The 20,476-nt window shown below is 49.4% G+C and overlaps 1 protein-coding gene across 1 annotated transcript in view; it reads right to left on the minus strand.

The window, feature by feature from the left end:
* The window catches only part of OTUD7A (OTU deubiquitinase 7A), a 379,826-nt gene that overhangs the window by 10,631 nt on the left and 348,719 nt on the right, over positions 1-20,476 (minus strand). The window contains exons 10-11 of the mRNA XM_040257375.1: positions 12,346-12,473; positions 10,139-10,288 (exon numbers count right to left, since the gene is read on the minus strand). Of these exons, the coding sequence (XP_040113309.1) occupies positions 10,139-10,288; positions 12,346-12,473 (278 nt within the window). The remainder of the gene's footprint in view (positions 1-10,138; positions 10,289-12,345; positions 12,474-20,476) is intronic.

Here is a 20,476-nt window from a genome sequence, read left to right on the forward strand (position 1 = left end):
CACCATAATTATGTGAACCAATTCCTATAATAAATCTCCTCTTATATATGTATATGTAATCCATAGGTTCTGTTTCTCTGGAAATCCCTAACAGAACCACTAACATGTTTTCCATCTCTATAATTTTGTCATTTCAAGACTGTTATAGAACTAGAATCATACAGAATGCAGTCTTCGGGGATTGGTGTGTGTTTTTTTTTTTTTTTTTTTCCGTTCAGCATAATTCCCTTGAGGTCCACTCAAGTAATTGTATGAATCACAGTCATTCATTTTTATTGTTGAGTATGATTCTGTGATATAGACAGTATGTTGAACCATGCACCCAGGAAAGACATTTGGGTTGTTTCCAGTTTTTTTGGCTATTACAAGTAAAGCAGTTTTGTGTACAGGCTTTTGGGTGAACGTAACTTCATTTTTCTAGGGTAAATGCCCAGGACTGCAAATGCTGGGTCATATGGTGAGTGAGGGCTCCCCTGATGGCTCAGGGGTAAAGAAGCTGCAGCAGACCGGGCTTCCACCCCTGGGTCAGGAAGACCCCCTGGAGGAGGGCATGGCAACCCATTCTGGTACTCTTGCCTGGAGAATCCCATGGACAGAGGAGCCTGGAGGGCTGCCGTCCACAGAGTCACACAGAGTCAGACACAACTCACGGTGACTCAGCAGCAGCAGCATGAGAAGTGACGTTTAGTTTTACAAGAAGCCACCACACTGGCTGAACCATTTATACCTTCCCACCAGCAGTGTAGGAGCAACCCAATTATTCCACATCCTCCCCAGCATTCGGTGGTGTCAGTTTTTAAGATTTTAGTCATTCTGATAGGTCTTCAGTGATATCTTGTGGTTCGAACATTGACCAGCTTTTCATGGGCTTATTTGTCTTCTGTATCTTCTCTTCGGTAAAATGTCTGTCTGTATCTTTTCCCAATTTTTGTTTGGATGGTTTTTTTTTTTTTTTTGCTATTGAGTTTTGAGAGTTCTTTGTATATTTTAGATACAAATCCTTTGTTGATACGTGGTTTTCAAATATTTTCTCTCAATCTATAACTTGTTTTTCCTTCTTTCCTCCTTCCCTGCCTTCCTCTCTTCCTCCTTCCTTCCTGTCCCCCTGCACTTCTTCCCACCATCTTTGCACAGTAGAGATCCAACTTTTCTTTTTTGGATTATGCCAGTCCCAAATGACTGCATTCTGTGTGATCCCCATTTTGCAGCATGCTTGAAATGACAAAATTCTAGAGGCAGAGAACAGATTAGTGGTTCTGTTAGTCATGGATCTCCATAGACACGGAACAAATAGGACAACATATAAGAACTCTTTACCTAACTCTAGGTCCGTAGTTGTCCATTTCCCTTTTATTATATGGTCAACTTTGAGTTAATTTTTGTATAAATGAGGTTTGAGTTTAGGCTCCTTTTCTTTCTTATGGATTTCCAATAGCTTCATCACCATCTGTCTGAAAAGACTATCCATCCTCCATTGAATTCATTTGCTTCTCTGTCAAAAATCCCCTCCGTATATTTGTGTGGGGTCATTTCTGAGTTCCCCGTTCTCTTCCATGGATCTCTGTGTCTAACTCTCCATCAGTGCCAGGCACTGTGTCAGGAGCGCCACGTTGGTTACTGACAGGTCTTACATCGGCTCCGGGGCTCTCGCTCCAGGTTCACAGAGAAGGGAGTGAGCGCCGGCGCGACTCGCCCAGACCACCGTGGGCCTTACTCCTCAGCATGCACTCTCCTTTCACTACTGTCGTCGCCCTGCCTCCCCCCCCTTTAAAAATGATCTGAAGTTAGTAGACTGTGAGCATCCAATCTTGTTTATTCACTCGTTCAACATTTATTAATTGCTCCCCCCGTCTTGGTGCTGGAGACGCAAAGATGAGGAAGACAGGACATGTAGAAATCTGGTCAGTGAAGAACGCAACCTGTGTCTCTTGAGTCCCTTGCATTGGCAAGTGGATTCTTTACCACTGGGCCTCCTGGGAAGCCCTGCAATGAAGAACAGGAGCCTTTGAAAGGTGGTCCTTGTCACCCTCCTCCTTTCCCTGCACCTGATCCACTGTGGCCTTGGCTCTGGCCCATCAGTGCCCAAGAACAACCTCTGGTGGGCCTGATGCAGAGGGCATCCTTGTGCCTCTGGGAAAAATCAGACTTGCTTTATGAGGATTTGCTTCACGACAGCTCAAGGTGCACAGCAACGGCAGCTCTTTCCCCTCCGTGAATGCCAGGGATGTGGTCAGTTCCTGCTTGATGAGCTGCCTGTGGCCTTGCTCCAGGCAGCCCACTGGGCTTTGGTCAGGATGTGTTTTTCCTCATAGACCCTTTCCCTAGAAAAATGTCCCCAGGGACAATTCTCTAACTGGACTTGGGTTGTCAGGAAGCTGTCCATTTTTTTTCTGGACATAGGTTCTCTCATGCATTAGACGCAACCCTGGGGAACGGTGATGAGGGGGCTTCTTGGAGAGCAGAAATAGGCTGTCATGCTGGTTGACTAAGAGGTGGCCATGTCCAGGGGGCAGGACAGGTACCTGGGGCTTTGTCTCCCTCCTCTTCTGCAGGAGGACTGATGAAGGCTGTGTCCTGCCCCAACACCACCCATCAGAAGCCTGCAGGTCCACAGGTAGCCTGGGGCAGCCTGAGGGGAGAGACAGCACTTCATATGGAGATAGGGGCTGGGCTGACTCAGCAGTCGGGGAGGTGGTGGCTGGAGGACGCTCTTTCTGCAGCTCAGACACCTTGGGGAGGTCTGAAGGAGCCTGTGTCTCTGTCTGCTGCCCCCTCATCTCTTCAGGCCCCAGGTTCCTAGTGAAAGAGCCTTGGCCAGTTCTTCCTATGTAGTTGAGCACAGCTGGCATCCCTTTGGAACTAAGCCTTGGCCTCCAGAGCTGATGTTCCTTGGGGTGGTGCAGGTGTCGGTGGACAGACTCTTGGGCGTTTGACCAGCAAAACCCAGCTCTCTGAACTCACGTCCTCCTGCAAGCCCAGGACAGAACTCACAGCCTTGAAGTTCTACCCACTGCTCCTGGCTACATGGGGGCTGTTTGTGGGTCAAAACCCAATAATGTTAAAGATGACACCCCTCGTCCTGTCCCCAGGCCCTGGGGTGGCCCACACCTCTGGGAGCCACACTCAAGGCTATGGCAGGAGCAGCAGCGGTATGTGGCCAGTGGTCCAGCGAGGCTGCCTGCAGACCATATGGAGAGGCAAGCTGGCCTTCCACACCCTTCCTGAGTGTGTCTTTCAGTGGCAAACCACAAACCTAGAAAGTGGCTCAACAGGAAGAAGCCTGACTGCAAAGGAATGCTAGGAATTTCTAAAGCCTTCTTGCTGCTGTGAACTTATCTGATTCTTATCTGATTCCAGTAACAGGTGGGGTGGTATGTGGTTCCTCTATTATTGTATTTAAACAGGTTCACAGATGGGCCAGTTTGATTAGAAAAAGGTTAATTTATCATTTTAGGCTGCTATATTAACAAAATTATATTATAAAATCCATTTAAATGGAACATTTAATAATATTCATGGCCTGTTAAGACCAATTTCTACTTAATAGAAAATGAGTGCTGTTTATTATAAATCAATCCTATAAGAAAAAGCACAGTTTGTTGTCGAATAGATTGGAAATGAAATGTCGCATTGTATTTGGTTTGGGAAATCACAGAACATAGATTGGCATTTAACTGTGAGCTGTGCATAAAATACAGACTGAAAACAGAGTCCGTGACCTGCGGTGTGGGGTTATTCTGTCTCTGGAGCCCAGGTCACCTGGAGAGGCTCTGCCTTGCTCGGACCGGACCCATGCCTGCAGCCTTGCTGACCCCTGGCAGGAAGGGATGCCACCTCAAGCTCTCACCCTGTGAGGTGTGGGCCGTCCAGGACTGTCACTGTCACGAGCGTGCTGACACAGTGAGCACTTGTTGAATGAGCCTCCCCGTGGCTCAAGCTGCGCAGGTATACACGAGAGAGCTGGAGCTTACCCTCAGCCTGTCCCCCTGACCTAAGGCCAGCTGTCTGTCCCCAGTTCCAGCCCCAGCTCTCGGAGCACCTTGTACCCACGGCAGGCTCACCAGGCCCTTGATCATACATCCAATGGTCCTCCTCTTTGTTCTGCTGAACCTCCCCAGTGGGATCACCCCTTCCCCTGGAGCAGAGTTATAAGACTAGCCATGTTCCAAACATCTGCTGGGGTGTGGATCTACAGAGCTTGCAGAATGTTACTTTGTAAAAAAAAAATCACCACCAGCTACAGTGGGTCCCAGGATCCCCACACACGAGCTGCTGAGGGCAGAGAGCTCACAGACACTGACCAGGCCACTGATGGACGTGAACGACCGACCAGGCCACTGATGGACGTGAACGACTGACCAGGCCACTGATGGACATGAACGTAGCTTCCGCTGATCAAGAACGTGATAATGATGAGCTGAGCCAGACGTAACAAGAAACGTGGCAGTTTCTCATTCATTCCCAAGGGCTTGAGTAACCAGGTATTCTTTCTGCCTGTATTGGTTTGCTTGGGTGGCAACGAAAGACAGAGTGAGGGGCTTAAACAGCAGCCATTTATTAATAACAGTCTGGAGCCCGGAAGTCCAAGCACAAGGTGTCAGCAGAGCCCTTTCTTTCTGAGGCCTCTGTCCTTGGCTTGCAGGTGACCCTCTTCTCTGTGTCCTCTTGCGATTTCCTCGTGGGTGTCCCTGTCCTAATCTACTCTTCTTATAAGACCAGCAGTCACAGTGGATGAGGGTCTACCTTAATCACCTCATTTTTCTTTAATTACCCCTCTGAAGACCCCATCTCCAAATACAGTCACAATCTGAGGCCTCGGGGATAGGACTTCAGCACATGAACACAGACCTTACTGAGATTGCCTCTCCCTTCATGGCAAGCCAGGGTGCCTTAACTCAGACAAAAGACCCGTCACCAATTCACCGACGGAATGCAGGATCTGGTCTGATGCGTTCCTGCTATTTACCAGTCTCCGAGGCCACGCGTGGCCCTGAGCTTCCTGGAGAACTGATGAGGGAAACTCTCCCTGAGCGTCATTATGAGGCCATGGACTGAAGCAACTTCCTCGTGGCACCACTCCTTCCAGTGACAGTCCTCACTGTCCACCTCGCCTGTGGGAGCCTCATCCACTGGCCCAGGAGCCCTCCCGACACCACCTCTTGTTTCTTCCAGGACAAGACGCACTAGGATCTTTGTGTGTACTTCCTGTCTCAGATCAGGTAATCCTTTTAGACATGGGAGTTTGGGGTCAAACAGGACCCGCTTGCTGCTGGGGGGTGGGGGCAGGTGCTTGTCTGGAACAAAAGGTGAGGAGGCTGCAGGTGAGGCAGAGTGACCTGGTCATCTCCAACATTCCTGAATGTCCCACCTGCCCCAGGGCGCCTGCCTGCCCCACACTGTTGAGTGTGTGTGGGAACCAGCCCCCTAACTGCCTGAGCCACCTCGAGTTGGGTTTTGGTGACGTCCAGCCAAAGCCAAAGGGGTTCTAACCATCACCAGGGAGCCCTATGAATGGAGGGAGGCATGGCAGGGAAGGGCAGGAAGGAGGAGGATGGTTTCCTCACCACCTTTCCTCTCACTGAGCATCCTTGGTCCTCGTAGGCAAGGATGCTACAGGAGTGGTGACGTCAGAGTCTGTAAAGAGCTTCCTGGGCAGCTCCTGGGGGCAGAGTGCAACCCAGCCTAAAGGTACAGAGCTGGAGACCTTCTGGAAGGAGGGGGTGAGAAGCCCCTCACCAGGCCGAGGTCTCACTTCAGCAGGATCAGAAGGCTCCTGACTGCTTTGGGGAGGTTGTTGTGGCATAAGCCCAGGGCTCTAGGAGAGAAAACCTCTGAGCATAAACTCCCTGGTGGCATGTAGATGTTGGAGGCATAGGAAGGTGCCATCAAGTCAGTCGCCGGGAGCCAAGCCTGGCTCTAGCTCTCAGTGGGACCACCCACCCTGTCCCTGCCCCTCCTCCTATGGGGGCACGGCCATGGGTGGATGCCTGGCGCTTGTGCCACCTTCACTGGTCAGCCCCAAACCTGACATCCACAGGCAGTGCATGGCCTGTGAGGAGGGCTGCTTTTCTTTCTGCTCTTAATAAGCTGGATTTTCTCCTAAGGAGCACAGCATCGACAGCTTCACGCACCACTGCTTTTTAGGGGATTGAGAGCCTAACAGCCTATGTGGTTTATTTCCAGATGAGGGCCCGAGTTGGTGAAGAACCCATTTTTTTTTTTTTTTTTTGGCACTTTTGCCCTTCCCTAGATAAGTGGTCATTGCTGGTGAAATAAAGAGAGTCCAGATGCAACTGCCTGGAAACATCGCATTCTCTCCCTGATTCCAAGCTGGCTCAGTGAACCCCCACCTACTACCTCACCCACTTCTTCCTCTGATGCACTCATTTCTCAGGTTGCTCTGCAGCTGGACAACTGCAAGTGTGGAGCTCAGCCCTTGTTCTTAAGATGCCAGCACAGGTACAGGAGGAAGGTGTTCTTCTAAAATAAAATGACTAAGTTTGAAGAAAAGAGCCATTTGGCCCAGCCTGGGTTCTGGATGTGATGCCTGGTGCTACAGCATCTATTCTATAACCATAAGGCTGAAATCACATGATCAGGATAGTGGAACAGGGAGAGGCTGGGGCCTGAGCCCCTGAGGATGTCTAGGGCTAATGCACCAGCCCTGGACCACCTACCTCAGGACTCCCTGTTACAGAAGCAGAGCAGCAACCACCCTTGCAGCCCAATGCTATTTAGTCATCTTCTTTTGGGTGCTAACACATGCGGTTGCTTCCACTTTCTTGGCCTCATAAAGGCTGAGAGGATAAGCTTGTTCCCCAAGCAGATTCCTAATGTTTTTTCAGTTTCTCACCACCACCCCCAACCACCAGGTAACAATGGTGGAATTGCTAGGATCTGGTATTTGTGGAAAGCTGCAGGCAGTCTCTGATGTCAGCCAGAAGGTAGGACAGTACCCCGCAGAACTGTGGGGTAGACTTCCTCTGGTGATGGCTCCTTGGACACTGTCTGCTCTGTTGCTCCTGCCCACAGCAGATCCTTTCAGGGAGACACTGGGTGGCCCGGAAGGGGGCCAATTGAGGCCTTTAGATTTATCTTTGAAGGAACATGTATGGATCAGGGGACAGGCCTGATTCTGGGACAGGTGGTACCATTCCCAGGGGTGACTGAGAACTTCAGTGTGTGGAGGGAGTATCCCTTGGTGGTCACTTCACAACTAAATGATGAGGTCCTTACACATGTCCAGTTAGAAAGAGACAAATGGGAAAATGGGTGGAAGAGGAAGGGCAGAGGATGGGGTGGGGGTGATGAGGGTGCACTAGGGGAGGCGAAGGCGTTCACTCCCAGGGAGGTCGGTGTTACTGCACAACAGAGAAGCGGACAGGCTGGGAGGGCACGTGGCGCCTCGGGCCACATGGTGAGGGTGTGGCAGCGCCCAGTCCCAGTGCCGCCATGCCTCCATGACAGGTGCCTGTGGGGCCACACCAGCAGCACGCCAGCCACACCCCTGCACCAGCACAGCACGTTCGCTCAGCTCCATCTGTCCATTCTTTCCGATTAGAATAATCACTCTCCTGCTGAATGGAGCTTGTGCCTGTCGGGGGCATATACTGCCTTGTACAGAGTGTGGCTTGGTGGGGTTGCCTGTCTCCCCTACAAGGTGGTGAGGGCCCAAGGCAAGAACACTTCATATTTGGGTCCTTCAAACCTGCAAGCAACAGGTAGCATCACTGAATGGACCCTCAGCCCCAGGCATGTAGGACCACTGGGCTTCAGGCCAACGGGAGGAGCAAGAAGCATGGTTTCGCCCACCAGCACGCACTAGCGAGGATGGCACAGGGGATGTGTTGGCAGCAATACTTAAAGCCTCAGAGTCTGCAGAGCATTTGTGTTCTCTCCCAGTGTGTGAGGGCCTGACGTGCAGCAGAGGCTACCCAGCCAGTGGGAGCCACTCACACGTGCCGTGCTTCTGCTTGTGCCGTGGTTGTGAGAACTGAATGGGTCAATGTGCAGCCCTGGTCACATGAAGACCGTGGAGGCAGGGACTGCACCGCTACGAGCAGGGAGCCAGCAGGGGGAGCTGGAGGGGCCCGCGGCACAGCCCCTCAGACACCACGCTGGGACCAGAGCCCACTTAAGGGAAAGCAAGTTTCCAGAGCTGAAACCACCCATACCTCTGCAACACTCCCTGCTAAGCTGTGGAACTCCTCCACATTTGTCCTTTTGTTGACGAGCACCTTCACACTGGCCTGGAAAGCATCCAAAAGCAGCACCTGGAAGGCCTGAGAGAAAGCTCAGTGTCTTCTGTGAGGACGAGACTTGGCTTGGAAGGCCCTGCGACCACGATCTTCCCCTTACCAGAGAGTCTGCGAGACGGGGTGAGTGGCCTGGACCCCCAGTCCTGAGAAAGGGCCCTCATCTTTAAATTTTGAAATAAAACACAGCCAATTTTATTCAAATTCTCCAAAATTTATATGCAACATGCTGTTTCTACAATATTTCACCTTGATATAATGGTTTTATTATTTCATCTTTCTTTTATAGTTTTTTCATTTTTTTCTGTACAGTTCAATAGAAGACTAGAGTTCTGAGTTGCAAGGTTAGGAGCTGCTGACCTACTACTCATGGCTAACATCTAAGTGACAGGCTTTTGGTCTTTTCAATCACTTGCCGATAGGGTGAGGCTGAGAAAGGGCCCTCTTGTCTTCTCAGAGCCACAGTGAGCTTTGAGAAGAGCCGGAAGCCATGAGGGAGGTGCCAGCTCTCACTGGCCAAAATGCAGAGAGGCAACAGAAAAGGCCTAAATGTGGCTAAAGTGAGACGTCTGTAAACAGCTCAGGAAAAGGATGTGATACCCCTCAGCTGGCTGCAGCCTTGCTTCCCTTCCTTCTGGACTCACATCACCATGGGATGAGCCAGCACAGATTTCCTGGGACCACGTTCGATGGCAGGGACCCTGAAATCACTCAGCCTTTCCTTCCTTTGGTCCCCTGAGGTTTCTCTGTCTAACCAGACACAGGGTGAAAAAGGAAGAGCTCCCCTTTCATTGCTCAGTTAATCACACATCCATCAGCAGATAACATTTCAAACAAAATCCCACCATCTCCACAACAGACACATAACATGCTGACTAAAGACAAGCCCCACGCAAGTCTATGTGACTGTGGCTGGGGTTGTGCAGTGCACAGCCTGTGGGCCCAGCTTGGTAAGACTTTCTGCAGCCCTGAAATGACAGGAAGCTCCCATGTAATGATTTGGGTGGAAATGTCCATCTTTTGGTTCTAAGCTTCCTGCAGAGCAGAGGCTGGCGAACATTGTTCATAAAGTGCTCATTAGTAAATGGTTTCGTCCCTGCATGTCACGCAGTTTCTGACACTGCTTCTCAACTGCTCTTAGCGTACAAAAGCAGTAGCCACAGAAAATTCGCCTTTGAATGAGTGTGCCTATGTTCCAATAAAACTTTATTTACAAAGAAAGTGAGCTATAGTTAGGTGACTGCACTAGAACAGCTTTAAAAAATTACATCTGAGATTAACTACATCCATATAAAATATGCGTAGAAGTGAAGGGAACCACAGTAAAGGCTAGATAAGGGTGACAGAATTACCAATTTTGTCATGAAGTGATTCAGTTATATATATTCTTTTTTAGATTCTTTGCCCTTAGAGGTTATTAGAAAATACTGAGTATAGGTCTACACAGTAGGTCCTTGTTGTTTATTTTATATATAGTAGTGTATATATCCTAATTTATCCTTCCCCACTTCTCCCTTTGGTGACCATAAGTTTGTTTCCTATGTCTGCAAGTCTGTTTCTGTTTTGTAAATAAGTTCATTTGTATCTTTTTTTAGATTCCTTGTGTAAGTGATATCATATGATATGTCTTTCTCTGACTTACTTTACTTAGTATGATAATCTAAGCTTTTTAGTATGATCATCTATGATAATGATCATATAAATCCATTCCATCCACATTGCTGCAAATGGCATTATTTTCAATGATATTTTTTGCATGCATATGGTAGTTTTAGGCAAAACCCATCACTGCTGAGTGCATTTCTCAAGGAAGGGCTCCACACTCCACCTCCTGCCCTCCTGGCCCCTCTGCCCCCACCACTGTCAAGGGGCAGCACGCATACCTTGTTCTCTCTGCTGGTCTCTCTGCTCCATGGACACAAGGGCAGAGAAATGCGCTTGGTCGTAGGCAAGAACCAGAGGTGAGCAGTGGCATCTGTTGGGAGGTACCTCCAAAGGCAGGTAAATCCCTCCGAAGGGGATTGGAGCGAACGCTGCAGACACAAACAAAGGTGAGGAGGGCACGTGGAGCTGGAGGGGGCATGGACAGCAGCCCTCACCAACCTGGGGGAGGTGACAGGGCAGAGGGAATGGAGGGTGGGCTCAGGCTGCAGCCCTGCGTGCTATCATCATCCATGATCCACGCCACAGTAGAGGGGCCTCCTCCTACTCAGCAGGAGCTCCCTGGGAGCTGGGTGTTGCTCAGCCCACGATGGATTAGGAAGCCCAGCTCACAGGGGCCAGGATCATTAGACCCCAAGTCCTATGCCTGACAGGGCACCATCCCAAACCTGCCTCCCTGGGCAGCGTCCTCCTGGCCTGTTTGTCCCGGTGCCTTGTCAGGCTGTACCTTGGGAACAAGAGTACCAGGGCTGAGGGGACTCTGCTGTGACCTGCTGGGCCTGCCTGCCGCCCTGAGGCCTGCTCAGGTGGTCAAAACACCTGCCCCAGGTGGTCAGCCAGGACATGCACTAACGGCTACCTGGAAACCTCTGTTTTCCTGTGTTCACAAAAGCACTTGCACACAGAACATCTGTGCTGCTCCAGAGCTTGTCTGTTCTAGGTTTTGAGAAACTCAATGAGAGCACTCCAGGCCCAAGTCCTAAGTAAGATGGGAAATGAGAGATGGGGATTGGCTCCTTTAGCAACTGGGACGTAATCTTGTTCATTTCCTTACCAAAAGGGTGAAAAGGCCTAAATTCTTACTGAGATACAGTAAATACTAGAAATACATGCCCTGATATGGCCTCTGCTTTTTAATCTCAAAGGACCTTGTCTCTTGGCCTTGGAGTCGGGGACTCACTGCCCTTCTCTGAGTGGAAGTAAAGGACAGTCGACCTCATGGATAACTTTGAGGAGCTCAGGATTCCTCCCCACCCTTCCTCTGTCTGTATCAGTGACTGTGCTTCTGGCCTCTCTCTGTTGAGAGGCAAGGTAGGTCCAACCTTTGAGAGGACTACAGGACAAGGGAAGGAAGTGTGGACCCAGCCCTGTGGGATCTGACGAGTCTAGGGACCCTGATGGGAGGCCTGGCTCTGCACCCAAAGAGCTGCGGACCTTGGCAGGCCTGTCACTGGAAGTGACCAATGTACCCCAGGCCCCTGCCCTTTGTGGTTATACCAGCCATGAGAGGCAGGGCACTTGCACTAGAATGACCCTTCTGGTCCCTCTTCTTCAGAGAGCCCATAGGTGGTATCCTGTGGGCTCTAGCAGAAAGGCTGGAGGGAGAACACGCCTGAAGCCCTCCCTCCCTGGGTCAATCCTGCTTCCTCCAAGGCTTCAGCCAAGGGTGAGGGCACATTGTGTGGCCTCTCTCGGCTTCAGCCTTTTCGTCTAAAAAGTGGGAGGCAGTGTCCACCCTGGGAAGTACTGGCCTGGCTGAGGGAGAGGGTGTGTGATGGGCCGTGAAGTAGGTACCAGCCCTAGAAAGCCTTCCATTCCTTCCTCCTTCTCCCCAGCTCTGGTCCCATCACAGCCTTTTGGGTGACTTTGCACTTTATGCCTTTCTTGTTTCTTCTTTAAAACATGTAATGGGGGCAGGAGGGGACTGGAGTGGCTGAGTGGCCCTGAGACAAGGCTGGCACTACTGGAGGGCATGGGCAACTGGCGGGGCCAGGAGCCCCTTGGGGTTCATCCCAACCCCTACTCAGCCAGATTTCTCCTGCCATCAAAACACAGGGTGGATGGACAGCCAAGAGTAATCCCTCCTGGGAACTCCCTGAAAGTTCAATGGTTAGGACTCTGGGCTCTTACTGGCAAGGTCCCAGTTTTAATCCCTGGTCAGGGAACTAAGATGCCACAAGTTGAGTGGTGTGGCCAGAAAAAGATAAAAGAAGAGTAACTCCCCCCGACCCCCGCCCCGCCCCGCCCCTGCATGGGGAGGAAAAAGAAACATGGAGTTGAGGAGAAATAATAAAGTCTTTGTTCAGGCAAAGTAAGGTTCTGTGTCTTTCTGGAGGCTCAGCTATTATGTTCAACTGTCCCTTCCTTGGGATGCTACACTTTCTGGGTGATGAATAAAATACATCTGTTTCATTATGGGTAAACTTACCTTCCCCACCTGAGTCCCTCAGCATCGTATCTGCTACGACGACGATGGGCCTCCTTAATATGTGGGCAAGGACGAAAACGTGGAACTCCTCCAGACTCTCGTACACTGGGTCTTCGGCATTGTCCATGCTGGGGACACAGTGAAGCAAGCCTGTCACTGGACCAAGTCAGGAGGGAGAGCGGAGGATAGAACACTTCCCCGTGGCCCTTCCTTGCACAGACCCTGGCCGTCTCGGCCATCTGAAGTCATCTGGGGCCACCTCCCTCCACACCACTTGATGGCAGCAAGCACACTGGACCCAGCTCTCCACCCCTACCCTGGCTGGGTGGTCTCAGGAGAGAAGCTGAGGCAGAGAACCTGGCAACGTGGGAGGTGAGCCCCCTTTAAGACGCAGTCTCCCTGGTGCAGAGGCATCCTGCTCAGTGTGGGTGGCCACATGGGGGCTGGTTCTCTGGGGGGTTGAGGAGGAATAGAGGCTCCCCCTTGGGCTCATGCCCACATCCAGCAGCTTAGGCTGAAGCTTTACCCTCAGGGCAGCAGGTATGCCTGGGTATGTTTGATGGGCTGGTAGGACCGCTGCTACCAAGATCTGTGGGCCTTTCTAGGGAATACCCTGACTGAAGAGGGCAGTGAGAAGGCTTCCTTGAGTGAAGCAGAGGGAGTAACAGATTGCCCAACCAAGCCACTTGGACTCTCCCCAGCCTGTCCCCTGGCTCTTGTCTGAGGCTCAGGGAGAGAGCAGGCTCCAAAATCTGCATCATTCAGGACTCTAGGACATGGGCAGAGGACTGTAGCCTTGATATCCTCAACAACCAGGCTGCCCCAAAGGGAAGAAGCATGGAGAGGGGAGACCCAGTGCCCCCAGCTTGATGGGGCCTCTGGGGCACTTGAAGGTAAAGGGTGCTCTGAATTAACTGAGGGTGATCTCTGATGACTGGAGTAGGTGGGGATCAGAGTTAGCAAGTGTGACCCACTTGAAGATTCCAGGGTGGGGCTGCCTGGGGGAAGGGCTCTATGTACACAGCCTGTGGTCAACTGCTTGAGTGGCTTCTAGAACAAAGGCTCTGCATCCCCGGGGATGCCTCACAATCACCTTGGAGTTTTGTTGTTATTGCACCTGTGTTTTTTTTTTTTTTTTTTGTGATTCAATATAGTTTATTTTAATGCTTAAAAAAATAGCAATACCCAAAAGCTCACAAAAAAGTTGTATAATATAAATAATTTTTTTTTTTCCTTTTGGACCATTTGAAAGTACATTATCAGCCTGAAATCCCATCACCCTGGTAGAACTTTGTGTGCATTTCCTGTGAACAAGGTTACGTTTCTATGATACATTCTCCGGTGTAACCATCAGACTCTGGAATTCATCTAATCACTAATGCGCTGATGCATGTGATCACGGTTAAAGACCCTAGTCACCATGTGCCAGCTGCCCCAGCGATGCCTTTGAAATAAAAGTTCCAGCTCTGGACGGTGTGCTGTATTCATCTGTAATGTCTCTTTAGCTTGTCTCTGAAGTTCTGTCTTCAGTTTGGAACATTCCTCAGGGTACTTGACTTTTAGGACCTGGGCTGTTTTGAAGACCACAGGCCTGGTATTGTGTAGAATGTTCATTTATTGTTGTTTAGTCACTAAGTCATGTCTGACTCTTTGTGATCCCATGGACTGTAGCATGCAAGGCTTCCCTGTCCTTTGCTATCTCCTGGAGTTTGCTCAAACTCATGTCCTTTGAGTCAGTGATGCCATCCAACCATCTCATCCTCTGTCACCCACTTCTGCTCCTGCCCTCAATCTTTCCCAGGGTCTTCCAGTGAGTTGGCTCTTCGCATCAGGTGGCCAATGTATTGGAGCTTCAGCTTCAGCATCAGTCCTTCCAATGAATATTCAGAGTTGATTTCCTTTAGGATTGACTGCTTTGATCTCCCTGCTGTCCAAGGGACTCTCAAGAGTCTTCTCTGGCACCACAGTTCGAAAGCACCAATTCTTTTGTGCTCAGCCTTTTTTATGGTCCAACTCTTATATCCGTACATGACTACTGGAAAAACCACAGCTTTGACTAGATGGACCTTTGTTGGCAAAGTAATGTCTCTGCTTTTTAAATATGCTGTCTAGGTTGGTCATAACTTTTCTTCCAAGGAGCAAGTGTGTTTTAATTTCATAACTGTAGTCACCACCTGCAGTGATCTTGGAGCCCAAGAAAATAAAATCTGCCTCTATCTCCACCTTTTCCTCCATTTGCCATGAAGTGATGGGACCGGATGCCGTGATCTTTGTTTTCTGACTATTGAGCTTTAAGCTGGTTTTCTCACTCTCCTCTTTCACCCTCATCAAGAAGCATTTTAGTTCTCCTTCACTTTCTGCCATTAGAGTGGTATCATCTGCATATCTGAGGTTGTTGATATTTCTCCCGGCAATCTTTATGTCCGTTGTCTGGGTTTGTATTTTCTCACAAATCAGAGCAGATTGGCTTATGATGCATCCTTTTAGTGGTGTCCAGTTGGGTGGCCTGGCGTTGACTGGATCCCTCTTGGGGCCATCAGCCAGGCTCCCCCTGAAGAACTACTCACTTCCCATCCATAATTAATACGCATTTTATGGGAAGGAACTTGGAACCTATAGACGTATTCCACTCCTCACCAAGTCTTGATACCATTTATTGATATCAGTCTGGATTCTGGGCTTTTATTTGATTCAGTGAGTTATAACCCATCAGTGTGGTTATTCTGATGCTCAGATACCCACCTGGTCACTGGAGCTCTTTCAAGTGGGATCTATGGCCGTGTGACAGCCCCTGTCACTATTTAGAGCACATCCTTGCTTTTCAGCAGGAGGAGGTGGTCCAGGTTGTAAACTAAAAATGCTGCCTGCCGTATCAGTAAACAAAGGGTGTTGCAGCCATCAGTCATTATAGCTGCCTCCATGGGGAGCCCTGAGGAAACTCAGGATGAAAGCAGGATGCCCCTCAACACCATCTAGCAGTCAGCTGCTGCAGCCACCCCCTTCTTCCCGATGGTACACCCCGAGTGGACTCAGGATGAGCAAACACAGGATACTGGCCCTAGAGAGCTGAGGTGCACATCAAAGCAATCTGTGAGCCCAGACTCTCGCATCTACCCCCACACAAAAGCACTAACTTCCTTAGAGGTTTGGTAATCTTTTGATGTTCTGACTACTTGGTCTTTGTTACCAAAAATGCCTATATCCTGATTCACCTACTTCCCTCTTAGAGCAATCTCTTCGAGCTATCTGAGGGGCTGTGTCCCAGGCTTAAGTCCTCAGTTTTGTCCACTGAATAAAACATCACTCTCAACTGTTAGGTTGTATATATTTTTCAGTCAAGAAGATTCATCTTATATCTCCTCTGCCTCAGCCCTGGATTTAGCCATTTCTGTTTTTTTTTTCAAATGGTGGATAATGGTGTTTAGAAGCCAAAATATGATTATTGCTAATGTCACTTCCCCTAGACTCGGTAAATAGAGCTGGGAGACGTGTGTGTGTTTGTACTCTCACATGAATACACAAACATTTTCATCTATCCATCCATATATTATCTACCTATCTATCTATCCATTATCTATCTATTTACCTATCTATCATCTATTACCCATCCATTACCCATCTATCTGAAACTCTGAGTCCCCTGATACTGCTCATTCCAGTCTAACACCCCGGAGTTCATTCTACTTCTAACTCCTTTCTCCAAATTTCCACCAGTGATGTTGCCCTTCCCCTGAGTTGCCCTCTTCACTCCGTCTGGTTCTGACACCCTGGCCTTGGTCCTCTGTGTCCTGCCACCCCTCACCCTGCCCACTGCAGATGTCCATCTTGCTTTGATGGACCTTATGGATTTAGGACTGAACTTTTCAGGGAAGGAAGGGACACAAAATAGGAGCATGTTAAAGCATACCCACGCCGAGTCTAGCACAACACCACATGCATATCCATGCATGCATGCATGCTTGGGTCCATCCATCCGTGCATGCATGTACTCACCCATCCATGAACACATGCATTTATCCTTCTGTTCATCCATCTGTCCATCCACCCACCCACCTGTCTGTCCATCCGTCCCAGATCTGTGCTAGGGTCGGGGCATGTGGTTGCACCACATACATCCGCAAGCCTCATAGCTGGACACAGGCAGCAGTGATGGGGGTGCAAGCCCAACTGGAAGAGGGTTATGGAAATGAGCGTGACGCAGAGCAAATCCTGTCTTGGTGTTGAACATGAGAGCCAAAGGTCAACTGTAACTCTGCTCAGTGGCCCAGAAGGTGGAAGAAAGGGTCCCAGCTCCACCCTGGGGGGCAGCTGGAGAATCTCTAAGTCCTTCCCTACTTGCTCCGGCTCCTTGCTCCCAGGGCACAGGAAGCAGGTTTGACCTGGGGGTGGGTCCTCATTCTGTGCTCTCCCCTCAGCACCACTGCCACGCCCTTCTGCTTCTGGAGCCTCAGCAAATATTCCTGCTCTTTGAATGCAGGCTGGGAATCTGGCTTGATGACTCCTCAGGCTCCTCTGAGGTGCAAATGGGCAAACGGGAGAAGACTTTGGAACAGTGACCTGCATGTGTGAGTTACTGTGACTGAGCCTGCTGGTAGAAATCAGCTCCAGCAAAGCCAGTCCTGAATACTCACGTCCACTTCTCATCCCAAGACTTTGCATCAACTTCCTGTGAGTTTACTGAGCAATGCTAGATGCAGGATTGTAAACAGAATCTTGCCTCTGGGAAAAGACACCTAACATTCCTAAAACACTTAGTTATTGGTTAAGAAGACTCACATGCAATGTAACTGCCTCATCCTCACACTTAGGTGTGTCTGAGAGCTTCCTCACAGGCCCTAGGCCACAACAAATGTGTTCCCTTTACTTCCGTATGGACCTGGGGAGGGGGATCAGGAGCACAGGGACACCCACCCACCAGTGAAAACCCCCTGAGAAAGATGGGTTCCCTCAGCAGGGGCAGTGGGACCAAGACGCAAGGATGGTGGCGCTGAAGCTGGTGGCAGGAATGACAAGGTACAGTGCAGATCCGGGGATGTCCTGGCTTAAATGGCAGTAACAGCTTTAGAGGACATCCCAGCAAGAGCCCATGTCATCGACAAGGAATCCAGTCTGGGCAGTCAGTGGGGTCTTGCCCAAGGGCAGTCACCCGGCCACACAGAGGGGCAGCTTGGGTGCAGCTCCCCCACCCAGGACACGTTCCCTATTGCCCTCCTCAAGGTGGGGGTGTCCACACCTCCTATTTTGCTCAGGGAAGTCCTGCTTTACGGGTCGCCAATGGCCGGTGGCCACTCTCACTCTCCACAATGTACCAATTTAGGTAAGTTGTATGGTCACCACATCCATGGTGATCCTCTTTGTGACACAGTTATCACTATCCTGTGTACCCTCTCATCCGAAAATAAAAGCATACATGGATGGACCTAGAGATGATAATACTAAGTCAAGTCAAGTCAGACAGAGAAAGACGAATACCATATGATATCACTTATCTGTGGAATCTAAAAAATTGATGCAAATGAACTTGTTATAAAACAGAAACAGACCCACAGACACAGGAAACAAACTTATGGTTGCCAAAGGGGAAAGGTATTGGAAGGGATAAACGTGGAGTTTGGGACTAGCAGATGCACACTACGATATATAAAAATATAAACCACAAAGTCCTATGATATAGCACAGGAAACTATACTTAGTATCTTATAATCCTGTAATGGAAAAGAATCTGAAAAGAATATGTATATACATGCAACCGAATCACTTTGCTATACACCTGAAACCAATACAATATTGTAAATCAACTATATTTCAATAAAAAAAATACAAGCACATGTGTGTCTGTGTGTGCATACACACATGTATAGGACTATGAATGTATGTGCATATTTAGCTTCTACATAAAACCCTCCCCACCACCTCTAGGTGAAAGGCAGGGTACTCCATGGACTTTGCCGACCCTTGCTTCTCCTAAGGGTCATCCCAGAGAGGCCTCTGCCATAGTATGCAGGTCTCTTCCCCTCCCATAGCTGCAAAGCACTCGTTATACATCAATGAAAACACTGTTGCCTGCCACGTCCGTAAACAGAGGAAGCCACAGCCACCAAGCCATCACCTTACAGCTGCCTGGATGGCGAACTCGTAGGGAACTCAGGATGGACAGGATGCCCACCATCAAACCAACAGATGCTGCAGCCACCCCCGATGGTGTACCCGGAGGACAGTAAGGATGAGAAAGCCCAGGATACTGGCCCCGGGTAGCTGAGGTGCATATCAAAGGAATAACTTCAGGGAGTCCAGACTCTTGCACTTTCCCAATACACGGAAAAGCACTGCACTTCCTAACTTCAGATGCTGGTTTTCCTTAATTAACTGTAATCTTCTGATGCTCTATTTGGTCTGTGTTGTAAAAACTCCCACGTGGCTCTTGCCTTCCCTCTTTGGAGCCATCCTTTGAGCTATCTGAGAGGCCACCTCCTGGGCTTAAGCCCTCAGTTTTGCTTGCTAAATAAAACATAATTCTCAACATATGCGCTGTGCATTTTTTTCAGTTGACACATATGTGTCACTGGCAGCATTTCTGCCAGTGGTGGGGCTTGACCCCTTCTCCTGGGCAGGTTTGGAGCCATGAGGACATTTTTGATGAGCTGACACATAGATGGAGAGGAAGCTGGATGGGGGAGTCAGCCTGAGGGGCTCACAGGGGCTGAGGCCAGCCAGTGCCCTGCGCTGGGCCTCTGTATCTGGTCAGGGACCGTGCCTGCCCAGATGGGCAGCTTTTCAAAAAGATTTCCTAAGGCACAACAATGTAGGCAGCCAGGACCTTGCTAAGAGTTACGGTCTGGGGATCCAGGACGGAAGGATGGTGGCACTCTGAGGGGACCAGAGGGTCTCGGACTCTGACAAGGAATTTCTCAATAGTGGTCAAGGTGGCCTGGGGGTGAGGACTCACCTCACTGCCTATAATGAAGAAGCTGGGGTCACTTGTGTGGTAAATCCTGTACGTAAATGTGGTAAATGCCTGCTGTAGGGATAGATAGCACTGTTGCTAGGTGTGTGTCTATGTGGGTGTTCATGTGTGCACATGTATGCAGGTCTCAGTGGCAGGGACAGATAATTAACAGATGGTGAAACAAGAAAAATTATCAGATGTTAATAAGCATGGTGGTAAATGGGGGCTTCTTTAAACAGAAGGTCAGAGAAGGCTCCTGACAGATGAAGCGACAGCTTCACTCATATTTTCAATAAGCAATGTCTTTAAAAAATTTGAATGGATTCCAGATTTGCAAATGTGAGAACTAGTTAGGTGAACAGTCTTCCTGCTTGGCTCACCAACAGAAGTCAAAGAACCTTGAGGAATATTTGCAAGAATGCCTCCTTTCCCACAACAGGCCAAGCCCTGACCCCGGAGTGCGGGTCTGAGGGGTGAGTACCTCCCAGCAGCAGCATGCCACTCAGGTTTCCTTAAAAGACTGAATTAAGGGACTTCCCTGGTGGTCCAGTGGCTAGGACTCCGTGCTTGCAATGCAGGAAGCCTGGGTTTGATCCCTGATCAGGGAACTAGATCCCATAAGCCACAACTAAAGATCCTGCATGCCACACCTAAGACCTGGTACAGACAAATAAAAATAAATGTAAAAAAGACTGACAAGTTCCTATCTCTGAGACTGTACATTAGGAAACCATTTAAGAGTCTAGCTATTTCTGAAAAAGCCCAATAAAAAAGAAAAGTAGCAAACATACTATGAAATTATGTAGCACAGCAATGAAATTGTGGGAAGTCAGTTGCCCAATGAGCAGCACACTGGGACAATGCAGGCCTGAGACGTCAGTCACTCAGTGGGGGCTGCCCAAGAGTCCTCGAAAAGGCCTCCCTCTCTGTCTCATCTTCTCTTTGTTCTAACAGCCTCTCAGGCTCCATAACCTGTCTCATCCAATGGAGAAAAAGTAAGCTATTGCTTTATAAAAGGGTAAAGAACAAAATTGATTATTTTCATCACAAATTTCAGGATAAGCTGTTGATTCTTGCTCTTCATACCTGATTTGCGTCATCTGCATGACTGTGCATCATGGTGTTCTGATTTGATAAGAGTGTGGGTTTATGTTGGCAGTCAGGTTCAAGTTCAGATCCTGGCTC

This window comes from Oryx dammah, unplaced genomic scaffold (assembly GCF_014754425.2).
Source record: "Oryx dammah isolate SB20612 unplaced genomic scaffold, SCBI_Odam_1.1 HiC_scaffold_16, whole genome shotgun sequence".
Lineage (NCBI taxonomy): Eukaryota > Metazoa > Chordata > Mammalia > Artiodactyla > Bovidae > Oryx > Oryx dammah.